We start from the raw sequence: 18,168 nt of genomic DNA, 5'->3' as shown, positions 1-18,168 counted from the left end.
AAAGTTTGCTTATACTGCTTTGATTGTAGTGCTGTCATATTCCATTACTTAACATCAGTAATACCCCTTTCACACCGCAGCTATAACACGGTATATTGCTGATTTTTTGCTAGGCGATGTGTGAAAGCTCCATAGTCAAAATACCGGGTCAAAAAAACCTAGTAATTTTAACACATTACTCCGCAAAAGGAGGCAATGAGCTGTCTCCCTGCCTAATGACACAATCCTGAATCAGGAATCCAGATAAATAGCATCTGAAGAAGTGGAGAAGCATTGCTGCCATATTTCTACACCACAGAACATACAGTACAGTTATGGCAACATGGACTGATGAGGAGGGGAGGGAGTTGCTTAGAATAAGAGGGGAGGCAGACATTGGCAGACAAATCACTGGCACCCTCTAATATATAAAAAAACATGTGTAATTGGTACAGTACATAAACATCAACAAACAGGTTTATTTTTAGCTATAATACAAATATTTGAGCCATAAAAGTCCATTACAAATTACATTACACTGTTTTCTATGGGTGAAAAGCACAAACCTGGTAATAACTAGTGTTGCTAATCCCGGGATCGGCGGGCCCCAATATTGCCGGGATATCGGGATTAGACGGCGCATACGCGATGCTGCCCAGCTTCTCCCGACGCTGGCGTGGCTCTGTGCGCAGCGGATCATAATGTCAGTATTCATGCTGTGCAGGCCAGAAAGCTGCACTGCCACTCCTGGACACGGCCGCATTGACTTCCGGCCGCACCGCTCAGCTCCTTCTCCACTGCTCACCACCTTATGAGTTCTGCCACACCACCCGGATCCTGGCCGCATCCGCCCAGGTATGTAAGTATGCGGCGGCTGGGGCATTTTTTTAAATAGGGAAGCCAATCCCAGGATTGAGCATTTTTTCAATCCCTAGTAATAACCCAGTAATAAACCAGGTCCACCATGTAATGTGAAAGGGGTTTAACTTGCTCAGACCCATTTCAGAAACATTTTCAAATTACGGGTTAGAGCAGGGTTTGCGATGTGAAAGCAGTATAACTTGTTTGATCGCCATAACGTGGTATGGAAGATGAGCCATTAACACCATCCATAAGGAGTATTGAAGTGTTTGTTTTATTCTTCTGCATTTTAAATTAATCCGGATAAACATTTGGAATACTGTGTAAAATAATCCCAATAAGTAGTGAAAAATGTATGAAAATGTAATTTTGATACTTAACAATAAACTAACAAATGTAACAGAATACCAATTTACAGATGGAGAATGAGGAGGATGTAACCATGCAGAAAGAGTGGTGATCCTCGTTATATTATTGTCATGTCGTGACACTGGTGGTTATCATGGATTGCTATTTTATATCAAAGGGGTCGATCCTATTTACTGTGGAGGGTGTGATGTGCCGTTGTTGTGGTGTTTCAATGCTGGCAACAGCACCTGATATTGCATCCTTTGCGGGCTGGTCTCAGATGGAATTTGCACACTACTGTAGTATATGTTCTAATGCTCACAATTGCACTGCTGAGATCTCTGCATTTCTATTATTATGTAGGATGCATGTCTCTGATGGGTTCGTTGCAGTGTGCTGGTGGAATTTTTTTATTTTCCTCCTATGGACTTGTGATGGACCAATTGATTTAGCTTCCACCATTCTGTGTGTCTGTGGTAAAAATAGCCAATCTAGCATGAACAAAAACAGCAAACACCGCAAAGTAAAGCCCCATACACACTAAACAACGGGGGCCGCAGACAATATAATTAACAAGATCGGCCGCGGGTCCCGATATTGCGAGTATACAGTACACTGAACGTTATCAACGGCCATGTCACCTGGACCCACTGAACAGGCAGGTCATGTGGTTATATAGCCAAATTGAGCTGCATGTTCAGAAGACCCCAATCATTAATATCTTTAACGATATTGAGTGTACACGCTAGACGATATTGTGACCGATATCGCTCAGAAGCCCTTTTCTGAGTGATATTGATCACAATATCCTCTAGTGCGTATGGGGCTCTAGACTGAATGAGGAAGACCAAAAAGGAGGACTGAGAGAGGCTAGAAAGCTGACCAGAAATTAAGGAGAAAAATACACATTTAGAGCCAAATGTGTGTGGGATTTTTAACACTGCTGAGGTTTCTAGGCCATTTCATAATCCAATACCTGATTACATTTGTCCCATGGCCTTTCTTCTCCCCTGGCACTCTGTTCCCATCATCTTGGGCACTTTCCTCTGGCACCCTTCCATTTCTGTTGGCACTCCCTGAAAAGCTATATGCCGGTACACAGTGATAATACAGAATTATAAAATACAATTATATTTAAAAACAGAGATTATCAACTTCATTAAACACCTCTTCATGGAATCCCACCAAACCCCCCTGAGTATCTTGTTTCTAGTTCTCCTAATTTAATTGTCCACCCCTCCACATCTGCCACCTATGACTTATTTTCCAAACTCCCCACCCACTGTCCGTATCACTATTCAGGTTACTCATTGCCCTTTAATTCTGATCTAGCACATGCACCAGCCAGCTGACCCGTGTGTGCAGCATCCTTAGTACTTGCATAAAGTAAACAGGATATTGTGCCATTCATTGCATTGCCGGTATCCATTATTGTTTGTTGTATAGCACTGCACAGTGGCAACTATATACAGTATAGAAATATGTTTTAATATACAGTGTCTTTTTATTATTTTTATTTTACTAAATGCATTTTGAAGTTCTGTTGTGAAATACAAAGTGAATACATTTTGCACACAACTTACCCCACCTTATACATCATTTCTAATAAAAAATCCAAAACAAAAAAGGAGTTGCATCAATCAAAACCAATAACAGCCTGGCTCCATTTTATGTGATATGATAGGATATATTCTAATTAAATCCTTGTGCTAAATAAGCGACAAAGACCTTACAAACAGAGTGTGGCTGCAGGCCAGCCATAGCGAGACTGGAGTATCAGATTTGGTCAGTGAGTGAGAAAATGCTTACAACAAGGATTAATTTGTTGGTCACAAAGCTATAACATTGTATTAGAAGCCCTAGTCATGTGTAAACCAATTTCAGAAAGTATAAATTCAGTATGTGCCATCATGCAGAATGTATTGGTCTTTTCTTTGTAATTACATTTTGTACTTGTCTGTTACATCCAGTGTGTGTTCTGTGGTTAGATGCATTAAGTGAGTAGAACTCCGGTTCATTCAGAAAAAAATGTAGACCCTTTGGCAGGTTTCATACAGCTCTATTTTATAATGCGCGTAATGTGTAATTTTTCACTGATCAAAACATTTAATATAATTATATATATATATATATATATATATATATATATATTATAATATATATAATATAATATATATAATATATATATATATATATATATATATATATATATTTTTTTTTTTGTAAACAATGCCTTGTGGATATATCACACCAGCAGCATTGTAAAATATGTACACTATAGCTACAGCAATTAATACAAAGACAATAAGCAAAATATAATCTTAGGATAAGACCATTACTTTTGTAATTACATGAATTACAGATATTCATTATATTAATTTTTACACAAAATATATATATATATATATATATATTTTTTTTAAACCAGTTTACAGTAATCGTAGTGTGTACACATAAAGTCAATAATGATCTATTCATACATGAGGTATGATATTTTAGATCCATGTTTGTGCAATAAGGTATCTTCCCCCCCCCCCCCCTTCCCCACCCCACCTTATCTAAATATCAGTTGTCCACATTATTCTGAAAACCAGTTTCCAAAATGTATTTTTTTTTTTCCCCTGAAAAACCTACTGGGTACGTCTGTAATTGGCACTACTGGGGAAAAGATATCTAACTGGCACTAAATATGTGCAAAAAAATGATTGCCTGGTATTTAAGGTCAGTGCCTGAGATAGTACACAAACTTTGTTTCATATTTTGAAACCATGTTTTATGCACATATAAAATTTAATATTTGTGCGGATTTCATGTGTTATGTTGTACAAACACGTCTAACAAAAAAGAAGAAATGTCCCAAGGCGCTATCCTTGCAGCCTCAATTCCACTTGTAGGACCACTCAGTAATCCTAACTTGCAACTCTTCCCCGAACAAAAGTGGATTTTGATGGCGCTTGACTGGTTTGCTCATTAGTGATGGTTTTCCTCAGGTTAGTGCAGGAAAAATATGTTTGTACAACATAAATGCTACAGTACAGATGGTGTAACGGTTAGCATTACTGCCTCACAGCGCTGAGGTCATGGGTTAGATTCCCACCATGGGTCTAACTGTGCAGAGTTTGTATATTCTCCCCATGTTTGCGTGGGTTTACTTCGGGTACTCCGGTTTCCTCCCACAATCCAAAAATATACAGATAGGTTAATTTCCCTTCCAACAAAGTTAACCCTACAATGTCTGTGTGTGTGTGTACGTGTTGTAGGGAATATAGATTGTAAGCCCCACTGATGTGAATGATGAAATATTCTCTGTAAAGCGCTGCAGAATCTGTGTGCGCTATATAAGAAACTGTTAATAAATAAATAATACTGTATACCTCATGATACCTCATTGAAATATAAAAGTATACCTTTGTGTTTGTCATTAATACATATTGTAATAAGATAGCTTCATGTGGGTATATAAGAAGAGTCACAGGCAGGCATGGGCATCATGGGGCATAGATTATGCCCCAAAAGTCTATATCTCCTAATAGCAACCATATTTTGTACTACACAACAGATTTTTATTAGCTTTTGGCCTTTCAACTATTGGATTTAAAATGCACACATAAATCTGTTTTTGTAAGGTAAGGTTCTGCAGAAGAAGTTAAGTTAGACCATTTGAGTTGCTTCCAGTTATGCAATTTTTTTAATAGGTTTGTTACAAGATTTAAAAATTGTCATAAAGCATGTTTCCTTATTCATGATGTGTGTGCATCATCTCAAGTCGGATGTATCAAGGAATGCATGCAACTGGAATGCAGAAATGCATATTCAAGTTTTCAAATGCATCTTTGCTTATACACTAGTGATTTATCCTTAGGTTCAGCTGTAATTCAGGAACAATGTAATTGACTGTGCTCAAACTATGGTTTTAATACTGCATTTTTATTGCAGCTTTCACAAAATGCTGTCAAAAAAATGGATTTCTTATGGTGGTGAAATGCAGGGAGGAGAACGCTGCACTGAAGGACTGTCTCACAAAGCAGTAAGTGGTGTTACTCATTCCCTCTCTACTTGTACACTGCACCGTTAGGATTTCATGGGGCCTGTGTTTGTGGCCTGGTCATATGAGCTCATTACAGACAGTATGTAACTGGGTATTTAAGGCCTCTGCAGACTAGAACTTATACAAATTGAGCAGTTTTAAATGAAAAGTAAAGCACTACTACTAAATAAAATATTTTACCATAGAGATACACATACATTCACCTAAATTTTTATTATTTCCTGGACAAATAATACACAGATTCACCCAAAATATATATCAAAGGCATCCCGCATTGCAATTCCAACAATATAAATAGATATATAGATATAAAGACCAAAAAGACTCACTCTCCAGACTGTTTGATGCAAAATAAAAAGCTGTGTATTTGTATTCACATAGACATCAATATAAGAAAGAAGGGTACTCAACGTTAGCGTTTCAGTCCTTATAGGACCTTCCTCAGGAGTTAGACAACAAGGGCATCCATTTGGGGTGAAGCACAGCGTGGACCACACAGCAGGTTCCTACAGCGGCTGTAGGAACCTGCTGTGTGGTCCACGCTGTGCTTCACCCCAAATGGATGCCCTTGTTGTCTAACTCCTGAGGAAGGTCCTATAAGGACTGAAACGCTAACGTTGAGTACCCTTCTTTCTTATATTGATGTCTATGTGAATACAAATACACAGCTTTTTATTTTGCATCAAACAGTCTGGAGAGTGAGTCTTTTTGGTCTTTATATACATGGACTTTTTTCTTGCGAGGAGAGTTCTGGACATCACCCCAGTGGTTGTACATTTGTTGTATGGAGTGCGATCCTATATCATATATAGATATATAGATATATATGTATATATGTGTGTGTATGTATGTATGTATATATATATATATATATATATATATATATATATATATATATATATGTGTGTATAACACACACACACACACACGGGGCCCAGCACTCACTACAACAAACTAACTCACATTAACATTCAAATAATCAATAAATAAATAATGGGGTTTTAGTTTATGAATTGAAGCTAAATGCATTGATCAATTCATGCACTAAAACCCCATTATTTATTTATTGATTTATTTGAATGTTAAGGTGAGGTAGTTTGTTGTAGTGAGTGCTGGGCCCCCTGTGTTTGTATTTACTAGTGTGTGATCACAGGCCACTGCACCCCACCCTGGGAAGTGGGTGCTGTTTGCACCCCATTCCTAGGAATGTCAAGTGTGTTGATAGATATATATATATATATATATATATATATATATATATATATATGTGTATATGTATATATATATATATATATATATATATATATATATATATATATATATATATATATATATATATATATATATATATATATATATATATATATATATATATATATATATATATATATATAGTAGGTAGACAACCCCCAGAGTTAGACTCCAGGAATAAAGAGTGGCACTCTCCGGGCTTAGTAAAGTCAAATAGAGTTTTTAGTGGCAATAAATCATCATCATCGTCAACGTTTTAAGGCCCTATGCCTTTTCATCAGGACGGGTGTACAGATAAAGTGCAGTTAGTGCCGTGCAAGGAATAAGAAGACAAGTCTTCTTATTCCTTGCACAGCACTAACTGCACTTTATCTGTACACCCAGGGTGACACAGAAAAGAGCCTTCACCAAAAGCCCGACTGCAATATAGGAAACCAAAAAATAGTGACAAATACTGGTGAAAAATCATGTAATATGTACACACTTACACATTGGATTTTTCAACCAAGTGAATTCTTTTACATATAATATGCAATAAGAGCTTTTTCTTTATGAAACTCAAACACAGAAATACATAGTGCAATACTGTAGATATAAAAATAAATTATTTTATTTTTCTCTATCATTCTTATGGGATACAGGGAAGTCGTTCTTAACGATGGGGAAAAGAGCTTATCCGAAGGAGACAGGCACATATAAAACTTTATACTGGGTGTACTGGCTCCTCCCCTCTGCTCCCCTCCCTCTAGCTTCAGTTTGAGAACTGTGCCTCAGGAGAAGCACGCATCAGGAAGAGCTCCAGAGAGTTTTATCTTCTGTTTTATTTCTTTATTATTTTGGGGCTGCTGTTTGGACTTAACAGCAGTCCTGCGTCGTGGGAGACTAGGGGAAGGGTTCAGCTGCTGGCCACTTCAAGGTACCGAGCTGTCCCTGCCACAGGACCACCGTCCTGAGTGGGTGCTTTTACCGCGGGCATTGCGCTGCAGCGCGCTCACCCCTAGTCCAGTCTGAAGACGTCAGTGGTGAGTATTACCCCGGGGTCCCCCGCCGTGGGGTCCCCGGGTTACTGTGCGGCAAGATGGCGGCGGTATGGCGGTGCCCTGCACAGGGACCGCGCAACCCCCTGCCTACACTGGGACAGGGTACTGCCTCCTGTATTGTCCAGGGCAGTTACCAAAGAGGTTTGGACATTCCCCAATGTCAGTCTCAGTATAAAACGCAGGTAAGCTCCGGCGCCATTACGCTGGGCGGAGCTTACCCAGAGTGAGACCAGCTCTGTGAGGGCGCCAAAAACCTGCTTCCTGCTTCTTCCCTGGCTGCTGGAAACGCCATTGTACTGCTCCAGACACTCCTCAGCGGTGTGGATCAGAGGGAATCTGCTTGCAGAGACAGCTTCAGGTTTTCAGCGCTTGTGTACTTGTACACTTGCCTGCATACTCTGTAAAGTACTGTTATTGATACTGTACTGTTTTACCAGCTCTTATAATCGGAGAGCTAAGGTTATCTGGTGTATTGGTCTCCTCTATTATCCTCTGTACACCCCCCCACTGGCTTGTTAAGCTGTACAAGATCAGATAAAACTACACATAGTAATTATCTGGATAAATCACACTGCATATCCACTGTGTGTGCGCGGTGTGTGAGGGGAGACTGTTTGTTTGTCACGATGGTGAGGAAACTTACATGTATGGTGTGCAGTGATAAGTTTGTGCCAGCATCTTCATCACAGGTTACTTGTGAGACATGTATGTCCCCACAAAGTAGTGGGGTTCCCCCACAGCTTACTGGGCAGCAGAGTAGCACACAGGACAGCTCACAAGAGCCTGCCTGAGCAACAGGAATGAAAGCCATGCTTGAAACTGTGACTACACAGTTAACTGCTACTGCAGCACAGACCCAGAGAGTACAGAGGGAGCTTGCTATCCTCTCTGCCAGAGTTGATATAATCACTCCTACCCCTGGGGATACTCGTAAGAGAAGTGCCCCCTCTCAAACCCCTGATTCTGGGGCTGATGATGGGGATGACGATGATGATGTGGGAGATGCAGACGCAGGTGATGAGGAGCCTGATGCTTCACAGTCACTGTTGCGGGGCACAGAGCCATTAATTATGGCAATCAGGGAGGTGTTGGACCTTCCCTTAGCTGAATCCACTGAAGGGGATGCCTTTTTTGCTACTCAGAAAAAGCAACAGGTTGTTTTCCCTGAGCAGTCTGACCTGGAAAGTACGTTCAAGTCAGCGTGGAATAACCCAGAAATGAGGTTTAAAGTGGCTAAGAAGTTTAGATCCACGTTCCCCTTTGATCCTGCGAGACGTAAGGTGTGGGAGGAGCCACCAGAGGTTGATTCTTCTGTGTCTCGCTTAGCAAAAAAGATGGTACTCCCAGTACCAGGGTCGTCTTCACTGAAAGACGCCACGGACAGAAAGGTTGAAAACACCCTGAAGTCCATTTTTACTGCTAGTGGCGCGTGTCAGCGTCCCGTCTTAGCAAGTTGTTATATGGCTAAGTCTATATACACGTGGGCCTCCCAGATCCAGGAAGGTCTTCTGGGTGACATGACAGTAGCACAGGTGTCTGAGAAATTACACCATATTCAGGACACAGCTAAAGTTCTGTGTGAAGCGCAGAAGGAGTTAGGAGCCATTAACGGCCGTAACTCAGCCATGGCGGTGTCAGGGCGCAGATCCCTCTGGCTGCGGCAGTGGGTAGCTGACGCTGACTCCAAACGGAGTGTAGAAAACCTCCCCTTCACAGGTGGCAGGTTGTTTGGGAGTGATTTAGACGAGTTAATCTCTAAAGCCACGGCAGGGAAGTCCACTTTCCTACCATCAACCCCACAGGCGCCGAAGCGTCCTTTTCAATCTCACTCCCAGCAGTCCTTTCGGGCAAGTAAATTTCGCCCTAAAGCCAGGGGTGGTTCAAATGCTGCAAGAGGCTCCCGTGGTAAATTCAGGAAGCCTTCTGCTTCGGCCACCGCAGAGCGGCCATCCGGGGCAGCTGCAGGTAAACCCGCAGCATGACGGTGGGGCTCCACCATTAGCTCCGGCAGAGGTGGGAGCCAGACTGGCGTTCTTCGGCCAGGTTTGGGAAGCCTCGTGCCTCAATACTTGGGTGCAGGCTCTTATTACGCACGGTTTCAAGCTGGAGTTTGCAGTACAGCCACCTCAGAGGTTCTTCAAATCAGGCCTCCCAGCGTCCCCAGAGGACCAAATGGTGTTGCAGCAAGCAATCCAAAAGCTGGTACAGGCCAGGGTGATAACCCCGGTCCCTCCCCTAGAGAGGGGGCAGGGTTATTACTCGAATTTATTTGTAGTTCCAAAACCGGACGGGTCAGTACGCCCGATTCTGAATTTAAAATCCCTGAATCCCTTCTTGAAGGTGACCAAATTCAAGATGGAGTCCTTGCGGGCCGTGATAGCGGCACTGGAGGAAGGGGAGTTCTTGGCGTCCTTAGACGTGAAGGACGCCTACCTTCACATTCCAATATGGGCCCCTCATCAGAAATACCTGAGGTTTGCGCTATTGAACGATCACTATCAGTTTCGCGCACTGCCATTCGGCCTGTCCTCAGCCCCGCGCATATTCACCAAGGTGATGGCGGAGATGATGGTGGTCTTGAGGAAGAAGGGTATCTGTGTGATACCATACTTGGACGACCTGCTGGTAAAGGCGCGGTCGCCAGAGGAATTGCAGACAGCCTTACAGGTTACCATACAGACCCTGTCGGGTCATGGTTGGCTCCTAAACTTGACAAAGTCCTCTCTGATCCCTTCACAGAGACTCCAGTTCCTGGGGATGGTGCTGGACACAGCTCTCATGAGAGTGTCCCTGCCACAGGACAAGGTGGTAGACATTCAACAACTGGTCACAGACTTGTTGAAACCCCCCCAGGTGACGGTGCACCAGTGCATTAGGAAAGATGGTAGCCTCTTTCGAGGCTCTCCAATTCGGGAGGTTTCACAGCAGGATTTTCCAGCTCGACCTCCTGGGAAAGTGGTCCGGTTCACACCGCCAGATGCATCGGCGGATTGTGTTGTCATCTCGGACCAGACTGTCGCTACAGTGGTGGCTCCACACGCCCAACCTGCTGGCAGGGCGTCGGATTGGCATCCAGGATTGGGTCTTAGTCACCACGGATGCGAGCCTCACGGGATGGGGTGCAGTGACCATGGGTCAGTCCTTTCAGGGCAAGTGGACCCTATGGGAAACACACCTCCATATCAACAACCTGGAGTTACGTGCTGTGTATTACGCACTTCTGAAGGCGGCCCCTCTCCTCAGCGGTCAGGCGGTCCGCATCCAATCAGACAATGCCACTACTGTGGCATTCCTGAACAGATAGGGCGGGACCAAAAGCAGGCCCTGTATGAGGGAAGCATCGAAGATCCTGTCCTGGGCAGAGAGTCACTGTCAGGCTCTTTCGGCCATATTCATACCCCGGGTGGACAACTGGGAAGCAGACTTCCTCAGTCGCCACGAGCTCCACCCGGGGAATGGAGTCTACACCACCAGGTATTCAGTTCTCTGGTGGCTCGGTGGGGGACCCCACTGGTAGACTTGATGGCATCAAGATACTTCTCCAGGTACTTCTCGAGGGCAAGGGACCCTCAGGCAGAAGGAGTGGATGCCCTCTCCATACCGTGGACGTTCAACAGCCTGGTGTATGTCTTCCCACCGATTCCCCTAGTGGCTCGGGTGCTAAGGAAGATAAGAAGAGACGGAACCGAGGTGATTCTGGTGGCTCCGGACTGGCCACGAAGAGCGTGGTACCCGGAGCTTCTAAGTCTACAAAGGGACTCGTGGCGCCTACCTCTGCAAAGAGACCTGCTCATGCAAGGACCGTGCGTCTTCCAGGCCTTGGAACAGCTGCGTTTGACGGCCTGGAAGTTGAGCGGCAGATCCTGACTCAGAAGGGGTTTCACACTTCGGTCATCAGAACTATGACAAGTGCAAGAAAACCGGTAACGGCTGCACATTACCACCATATCTGGAAAAGATATGTGGGTTGGTGTGAACAGGAAAGGTTTATTCCTTCGGAGTTTAAACTGGAAAGGTTTCTTAGATTTCTTCAAGCAGGTCTGGATCTGGGCCTACGTTTAGGCTCTTTGAAGGTGCAGGTATCTGCACTATCTGTTTTTTTCCAGAAGAAGCTGGCTAATATACCTGAAGTGCAGACATTTCTGCAAGGAGTATTGCATATACAGCCTCCTTTTGTGGCCCCTACTCCACCGTGGGACTTGGATGTTGTTCTGACGTTCCTAAAATCCTCCTGGTTTGAGCCATTGGAGGAAATTGATCTGAAATATCTGACATGGAAGACGGTGGTCTTACTAGCCCTAGCTTCGGCTAGGAGGGTCTCGGAGCTAGGGGCATTAACTTGCAAGAGCCCATATTTGATATGAAGACAGGGCAGAATTACGCACTAATCCGCGTTTTCTGCCCAAAGTGGTGTCTGCGTTCCATGTGAACCAGCCAATTGTGGTTCCTGCTGGTGGACCTCATTCTGAGGTGCCAACATCTTTGGATGTGGTAAGGATTCTCCGTGCCTACATTAGGAGAACAGCGAGGATTCGCAAGACTGATGGACTTTTTGTCCTCTATGATGCCCAAAAGATTGGGCGTCCTGCTTCCAAGCAGTCTATTGCACGATGGATCTGTGCAACCATTAAACAGGCTTATGTGGTAGCAAAGCTTCCTATGCCTGCTGGGGTGAAAGCCCACTCAACTCGTTCAGTGGGGACTTCCTGGGCGGCTGCCCGAGGAGTATCGGCCTTACAATTATGTAGAGCTGCCACATGATCAGGCCAACACACTTTTGTCAAGTTTTACAAATTTGACGCTCTGGCCACTGAAGATACTCAGTTTGGGCAAGCGGTGCTGCGGCAAGAGGTTCCGCACAATCCCGCCCTTTCTGATATCTTTGGTATATCCCCATCGTTAAGAACAACTTCCCTGTATCCCATAAGAATGATAGAGAAAATAGGATTTTAATACCTACCGGTAAATCCTTTTCTCGAAGTTCTTATGGGATACAGGGCGCCCGCCTCTGTGCGGAGGTTTGCCTTGCTCACTTCGTGAGATATGGACCAATACTGGGTCCGTCTGTTACCTTTTGTTCCTTGCGGACATAAGGGTGTAGGTTACCAAGGTAACTTACTGTTACATAGTGTACCTTAAATGTCCACGGGTGTAGATTGTCACTTAGGCGATACTTCTTATACATTGTTCCAGTTGGAACACAGTTCAAAAGAGTTGTCATGTTGACAAGTTCTTAGGCCCTTAGACTTCCCAGGTTCTGTGGTTGCAAATGTAGTCTATGTACATTGAATGTATGTTGGGTGTGCTGGATGAATCTCACCACGGTAAATATACACATATTCCTCTCATATTGGCCCTTATTCTGGTTGGTGCGGTCGAGCCGCATATGCGGCTCCGACCGCACCAGACGTATCCCCGCCCACACTACGGATCGCCACGGCCGTCCGTACACGGACGGCTGGCGATCCGCACGAAAATGGTGGAGGCGTACGCCTCCACCATGGTGGGAGCTGCCCCCTGCATTCGATGGTCGACGACCATCGAAGGCAGGGCCGCACGCCGCGGCAGCTCCCGCAAGCTGAGACCACACGGACAATCGTCCGTGTGGTAGCTTGTATGGGGGCTGAAAGCTGACATCCGCCGACGTCAGCTTTCCGCCCCCATGAGTGGCGTCATGCCCTCATTAGCATGCGTACGCCCCGCGTTTGCATGGGAACGCCCATGAAACGCGGGGCGTACACATAGGGAAATGAGGGCATGATGCCTCTCACGCCCCTATACGCCCCCTTTGCGGCGGACGAAATACGTCTGCGGCGAAGGGGGCTGCACATGCGCAGAATGACCTCTGCGCATGTGCAGAGGAAAAACATCGGCGGTACGGCCGCACGCGGGCCGTACCGCACGAATCAAAATAAGGGCCATTGTTCTTCTCCTTCAGCACAGTTCACTTAACTGAAGCTAGAGGGAGGGGAGCAGAGGGGAGGAGCCAGTACACCCAGTATAAAGTTTTATATGTGCCTGTCTCCTTCGGATAAGCTCTTTTCCCCATCGTTAAGAACGACTTCCCTGTATCCCATAAGAACTTCGAGAAAAGGATTTACCGGTAGGTATTAAAATCCTATTTTTTGCATTCCACTCACAAGGGAAGAGGTTCATGCGCATATCATAGATGACAAGGATGGTTCCCTTCAGCATCTGTATCGTTGCTACCTGGATTAAGCTCAACAGAAAAATATATGGTGCAAATAACATTTTTTAAACATAGAAAAACAATTCATTCAGTGCACTCACAAAAAGACAAAGTTTAAAAGCATATCACCCTCAGGGTAGTAGAAACGTCTGTAAAGGAGCAGAATACCGTCTCTGTATCAAACAGGGGTTCCCGGCATTGGTCCAAATAGGGTCCGGTCGATGGTGGCAGAAAGCTTAAGCGCGCTTTCGGGCAAAAGAGTGCATACCTGTCGCCATCGAGCGGGACTTCCAAGTCAAATTCCAAGATTTGTTTTTTTGAGAAATTGGAAGTAAATCCATAGTCCTTAATGAATTTATTACCCAATAGCAGGTTGCTGAAGGTAGTTTCCACTTCCATCCCCACTGTCGCCAAAGTTTCCATTCCCACCTCAAAATCCACTGCCTCCACCTCATGTGTCACCTCCATTGTCTTCAGTGATAAGCTGTTAGCTGATGGATTAGGGCGAGTATCATTGCCAAGTATACTAACCCCCATTGCCATCACTCCTGGGCTCCGGGTAATACGTGCTGTCCCAGGAGACTGCCTTTTCTGACAAACCGGCTTGTACACGGTGACAGGTGCAGCACATAAATTTTCTTGGCAGCATCCAGCTCCTCTCACTAATCAAGAGGCAAAACTTGTAGTGTCACCACTACAAAAAAAAACTTCTAGTCTAGATTTAAGAGGTGAAATTCAGTTGTTTCTTTTGGGGAGAGTCCATTGGACTGGGTTTGATAGGCTGAATAAACATTTAGATGTATATTAGGCACCTTGCAGAAAAATCTCCCAGAATGCGTTCATTTTGCAAAAAGGAGGTCTGTAATGAAATCCATCTCAATATGGGTCCATGGTTTGTTTTGTAATGGATATATGATGAAGTGATCCAGAAGGAGTGTATTGTGGATCATTGTACTGTGCAAACTTGAGGCCTGATTGAGACCTTATCACTGCTTTGGGAATTTGCAAGCCTATCGATAATTGAACTAATAGGAGGCCGTAATTTGTGGAGGGTAACCGGCTGTTTTCTGCTAGTGTGGTGGAAAAAAGCAGGCGTGCCCAAGAGTTTTAATAAAGATCCTCGAGATAATAAGGAAATATTCATATGAGAGTTTCCAAAGGGAGACTAGAACTGAAAAAATAAACCTGCTATAGAATTTAATGAAGCCAGAATGGTAACTAAGCCTAAAGGACACCTTTTTAAAGTGATTAGAAATGAAACATTCTTCAGACTTTAACACAGCTTGGAGGGTGAGCTCCTATATTGGGCTCTCTGACACCTGTAATTTGCCAGAAGTTGGCAGAAGTTTAGGACCTCTCACAAGCAAATGATCAGTATCAGCACAGAACAGGCACAGCTTCTTCCTGAAACTACACTGGCACTCCTACCAGAGTAAGATAAGGGCCACGTAGCTGAATAGCCTCAACGGTTGTTTAGGTCTAATGATGGATGCACGGAGCTCATCAAACCTTTCCACAAAAAGCCTACTCCTTTTACGGAGATATTTCACAGGATTCGGAGACTAGCTAATCAAGAGTGGCCAACTACAGATGGAGTGCTTCCCAGCCAGCCTAAGGAATCGGCAGATTGCCTGAGCTGGCACAAGCTGGCGGTCAGGTGCTCCATCTGACGGGGACAGGCGAGTGTTTCACGCGTTTGGGCATCCCCTTCATCATGGCGGCAGGAAGCGGATTCCCTGCCCATCTCCGCTTCAGGGAGACGGGCAGGGTTAGTAGGGGCTGCGGGCGGCGACAGAAAAAAGGCATTGGTGAAAAATGCTTCAAAAAGTGGTGAAAACATGCTAATATGCCAATCCAGGTGTTTTTTGGCCCTCCAACTGAATAGGAAGAATCCCAGTTAACCCTAAAAAAGGGCGACAAATCTAACCTAATTAAATAACCCTGTAAAGCTGACAGATATGTTGGTGGACCTGCCATAGGTCTGTATCATTGGGTTGGGCAGTGTCTATGTCATTGAAGAAGAACCTTGGCACTCTAGCTGTAGACCTACACATTCCAGCATGCCCTGCAAGTTTTAGCATGGCCAAATAGCAGAACTGTTGCAGGGCATGCTGTTTTTTGTAGTTCAACAGCTAGTGTGCCAAGGTTCTCCATCACTGCTCCAGGTGGTCAACTGGCAATAGGTCGACGTGGTTCTAGGTTGACATGTAAATGGTCTACACAGAAAAATGTAATCTAAATTTTTTCACTGGTGTCTTTTAAACATGGACACCGTAAAGTGTACTGTGTTTGCTTCGGGCGCGGTGCCTGGCTCGACACACTATTGTATGCCCTCTACCTACTGGGATCGTTGGGTAAGAAAAAGTTGGTTTAAAATATAAAAGAATTAAAAAATTGTGTCATCCATTTTCTGTGTTGATCTAGACCATGTTGACTTATTGCCTGTTGACCATAGTATAGTGGTTGACCTATTGAATGTCGACCTAGACGCCGACCAAGCGGGCAACCAAGGCAATTGTCTGTCCCTGTCATGCATCTGAACAGGCATTGGAATTTGCTCCCATACAGTAGCTGTGATATTGACTCCCATCTGTATACACAGCACAATACTCTGGCGAGCAAATGAGATTATTCACAGACACATCAATGGTAAACACCTCCCAACTCACCCACAATGTATGGGCCATGCATTTGAGCATGGTAAATACATTGTGGGCAGTTGGCTGGTATGCACAGTATAAGAGCCAAGATGTGTACCCAGTAGAAGACCCAAGATGTCAATCACCAAATAAGTGTATCAAGATTAAATTTACCAAACGGCAGTTTTTCTAGAAGTTTGTACCCTCCTCTCATTATTGGCAGCTTTGAACTACAAACTGCTGGTTTTAGTATTCATTGATTTCATAATCCGTTTTAAATCACCCATGAACACCAGTGCATGTATTGACCAGTCAGAAGGTGAGGAATCACTATACAATTATAATTCGGATAATCATTCTGTCTCGAATAAGGAGGCAGATAACATTTTATAATTCTTATGGGGCAATGGGGCAGATGTATTAAGCCTTAAAAAGAGATAAATGCAAGGGTAATAAAGAGAGATAAACGTCCAGCCAATCATCTCGTTACTGATGTTTTTCAAGCACAGGCTGTAACATGGTAGTTAGGATGTGATTGGCTGGACGTTTATCTCTCTTTATCACCATCACATTTATCTCTTTTGAAGGCTTAATACATCTGCCCCAATATTTATTATTAGGTTGCAAAAGTAGGGCATTTATAATTATAGTATAAGGGCAATTACAATGACTTAAAAAAACAACAACATGTTTTACATTTTGTCTATATGAGTTTTACTTTGACTAAAATGAAGACATAACACATAGGGCCAGATGTATCAAGCTTCAACAAGTGATAAAGTAAAGAGTGACAAATAACCAGGTCATACCTGTCATTTTTCAAACCCAGCCTGTAACTCTGCATTTAATCACTTTTTGAAGCTTGTTACATGTACAAACTATGGCCCTCCAGCTGTTGGGAAACTACAACTCTCATCATGCTTTTCCACAGTTTTGCTATTAGGGTATGCTAAAACTCTGGCAAGGCATGCTGGGATGTAAAGATTCACAACAGCTGGAGGGCCACAGTTTGGACATGCCTGATCTAGCCCATGGAGAGATAGAGAATGATCTCTGATTAGTATTTAGTTTTTCCCATTGCTTGCTATCAGTCTGGAAATCAATTTCTGATGATGTCTGTCATTGCCACATTATGGTCTCTTTAGTTGTTAAAACTTGCAAACATTTACTAGATTTTCTTGAAAAATTAAATTGTATGTATAACTAAATGTTTCTTCTACAGCTATAATGACCCGACGTTCTTTGAGGAATGTAAACAAGAATATTTAAAGGAAAAAGAAGAATTCCAAAAATCAGGAATTCCTACTAAAAAGAGACAACAGAAATTACCAACCAGCATGTAGCAACAAGACTTCAGAGCATCTCTGATAAATTATCCATTACTACTTATTTGATCGTTGTGTATTATTTTCACATTAAATAAAATCTTTATTTTTGATTTTCTTTGTGCATAATCTTTTTTTATTACATAAAACAAGCAATAAAATAGCATGTGCGGATTTTTGTAAAAACATATTTTAATGCCCAGAATAATTTATTGTATAGTGGACTCCACCATGAGAAATTATGACCATGAAATAGATTGTGCATTGTTAGGGCAGTTTCACACACTCCGGCTGATGCTGGGCGGCGAAACCCCGCACGGCCAAGAAGCCGCGCCGTACACAGAAGATTACAATGGTCGGGATGGCCACAGCCCGGCAGCCTTCCTTTCCAGTGGTGACATTTGGCTGCAACCGGGTGGCCAGGCTGTGACCGTCCCATCTATAGAGAATTTCCACACCCGTGTGTTCACACTATGCTGTCTCACAG

General features: G+C 43.6%; 1 protein-coding gene across 1 annotated transcript in view; it reads left to right on the top strand.

Moving 5' to 3' along the window:
- Positions 1–17,794, top strand: part of CMC1 (C-X9-C motif containing 1) — a 68,354-nt gene extending 50,560 nt beyond the window's left edge. The window contains exons 3-4 of the mRNA XM_083188683.1: positions 5,125–5,215; positions 17,579–17,794. Coding sequence (XP_083044809.1) covers positions 5,125–5,215; positions 17,579–17,699 — 212 coding nt within the window. The 3' untranslated portion in view covers positions 17,700–17,794. The remainder of the gene's footprint in view (positions 1–5,124; positions 5,216–17,578) is intronic.
- Positions 17,795–18,168: the final 374 nt, after the last annotated feature.

This window comes from Crinia signifera, chromosome 5 (genome assembly GCF_055691185.1).
Source record: "Crinia signifera chromosome 5, ASM5569118v1, whole genome shotgun sequence".
Lineage (NCBI taxonomy): Eukaryota > Metazoa > Chordata > Amphibia > Anura > Myobatrachidae > Crinia > Crinia signifera.
The sequence above is the reverse complement of the archived record's forward strand: the minus strand, read 5'-3'. Positions and strand labels throughout refer to the sequence as shown.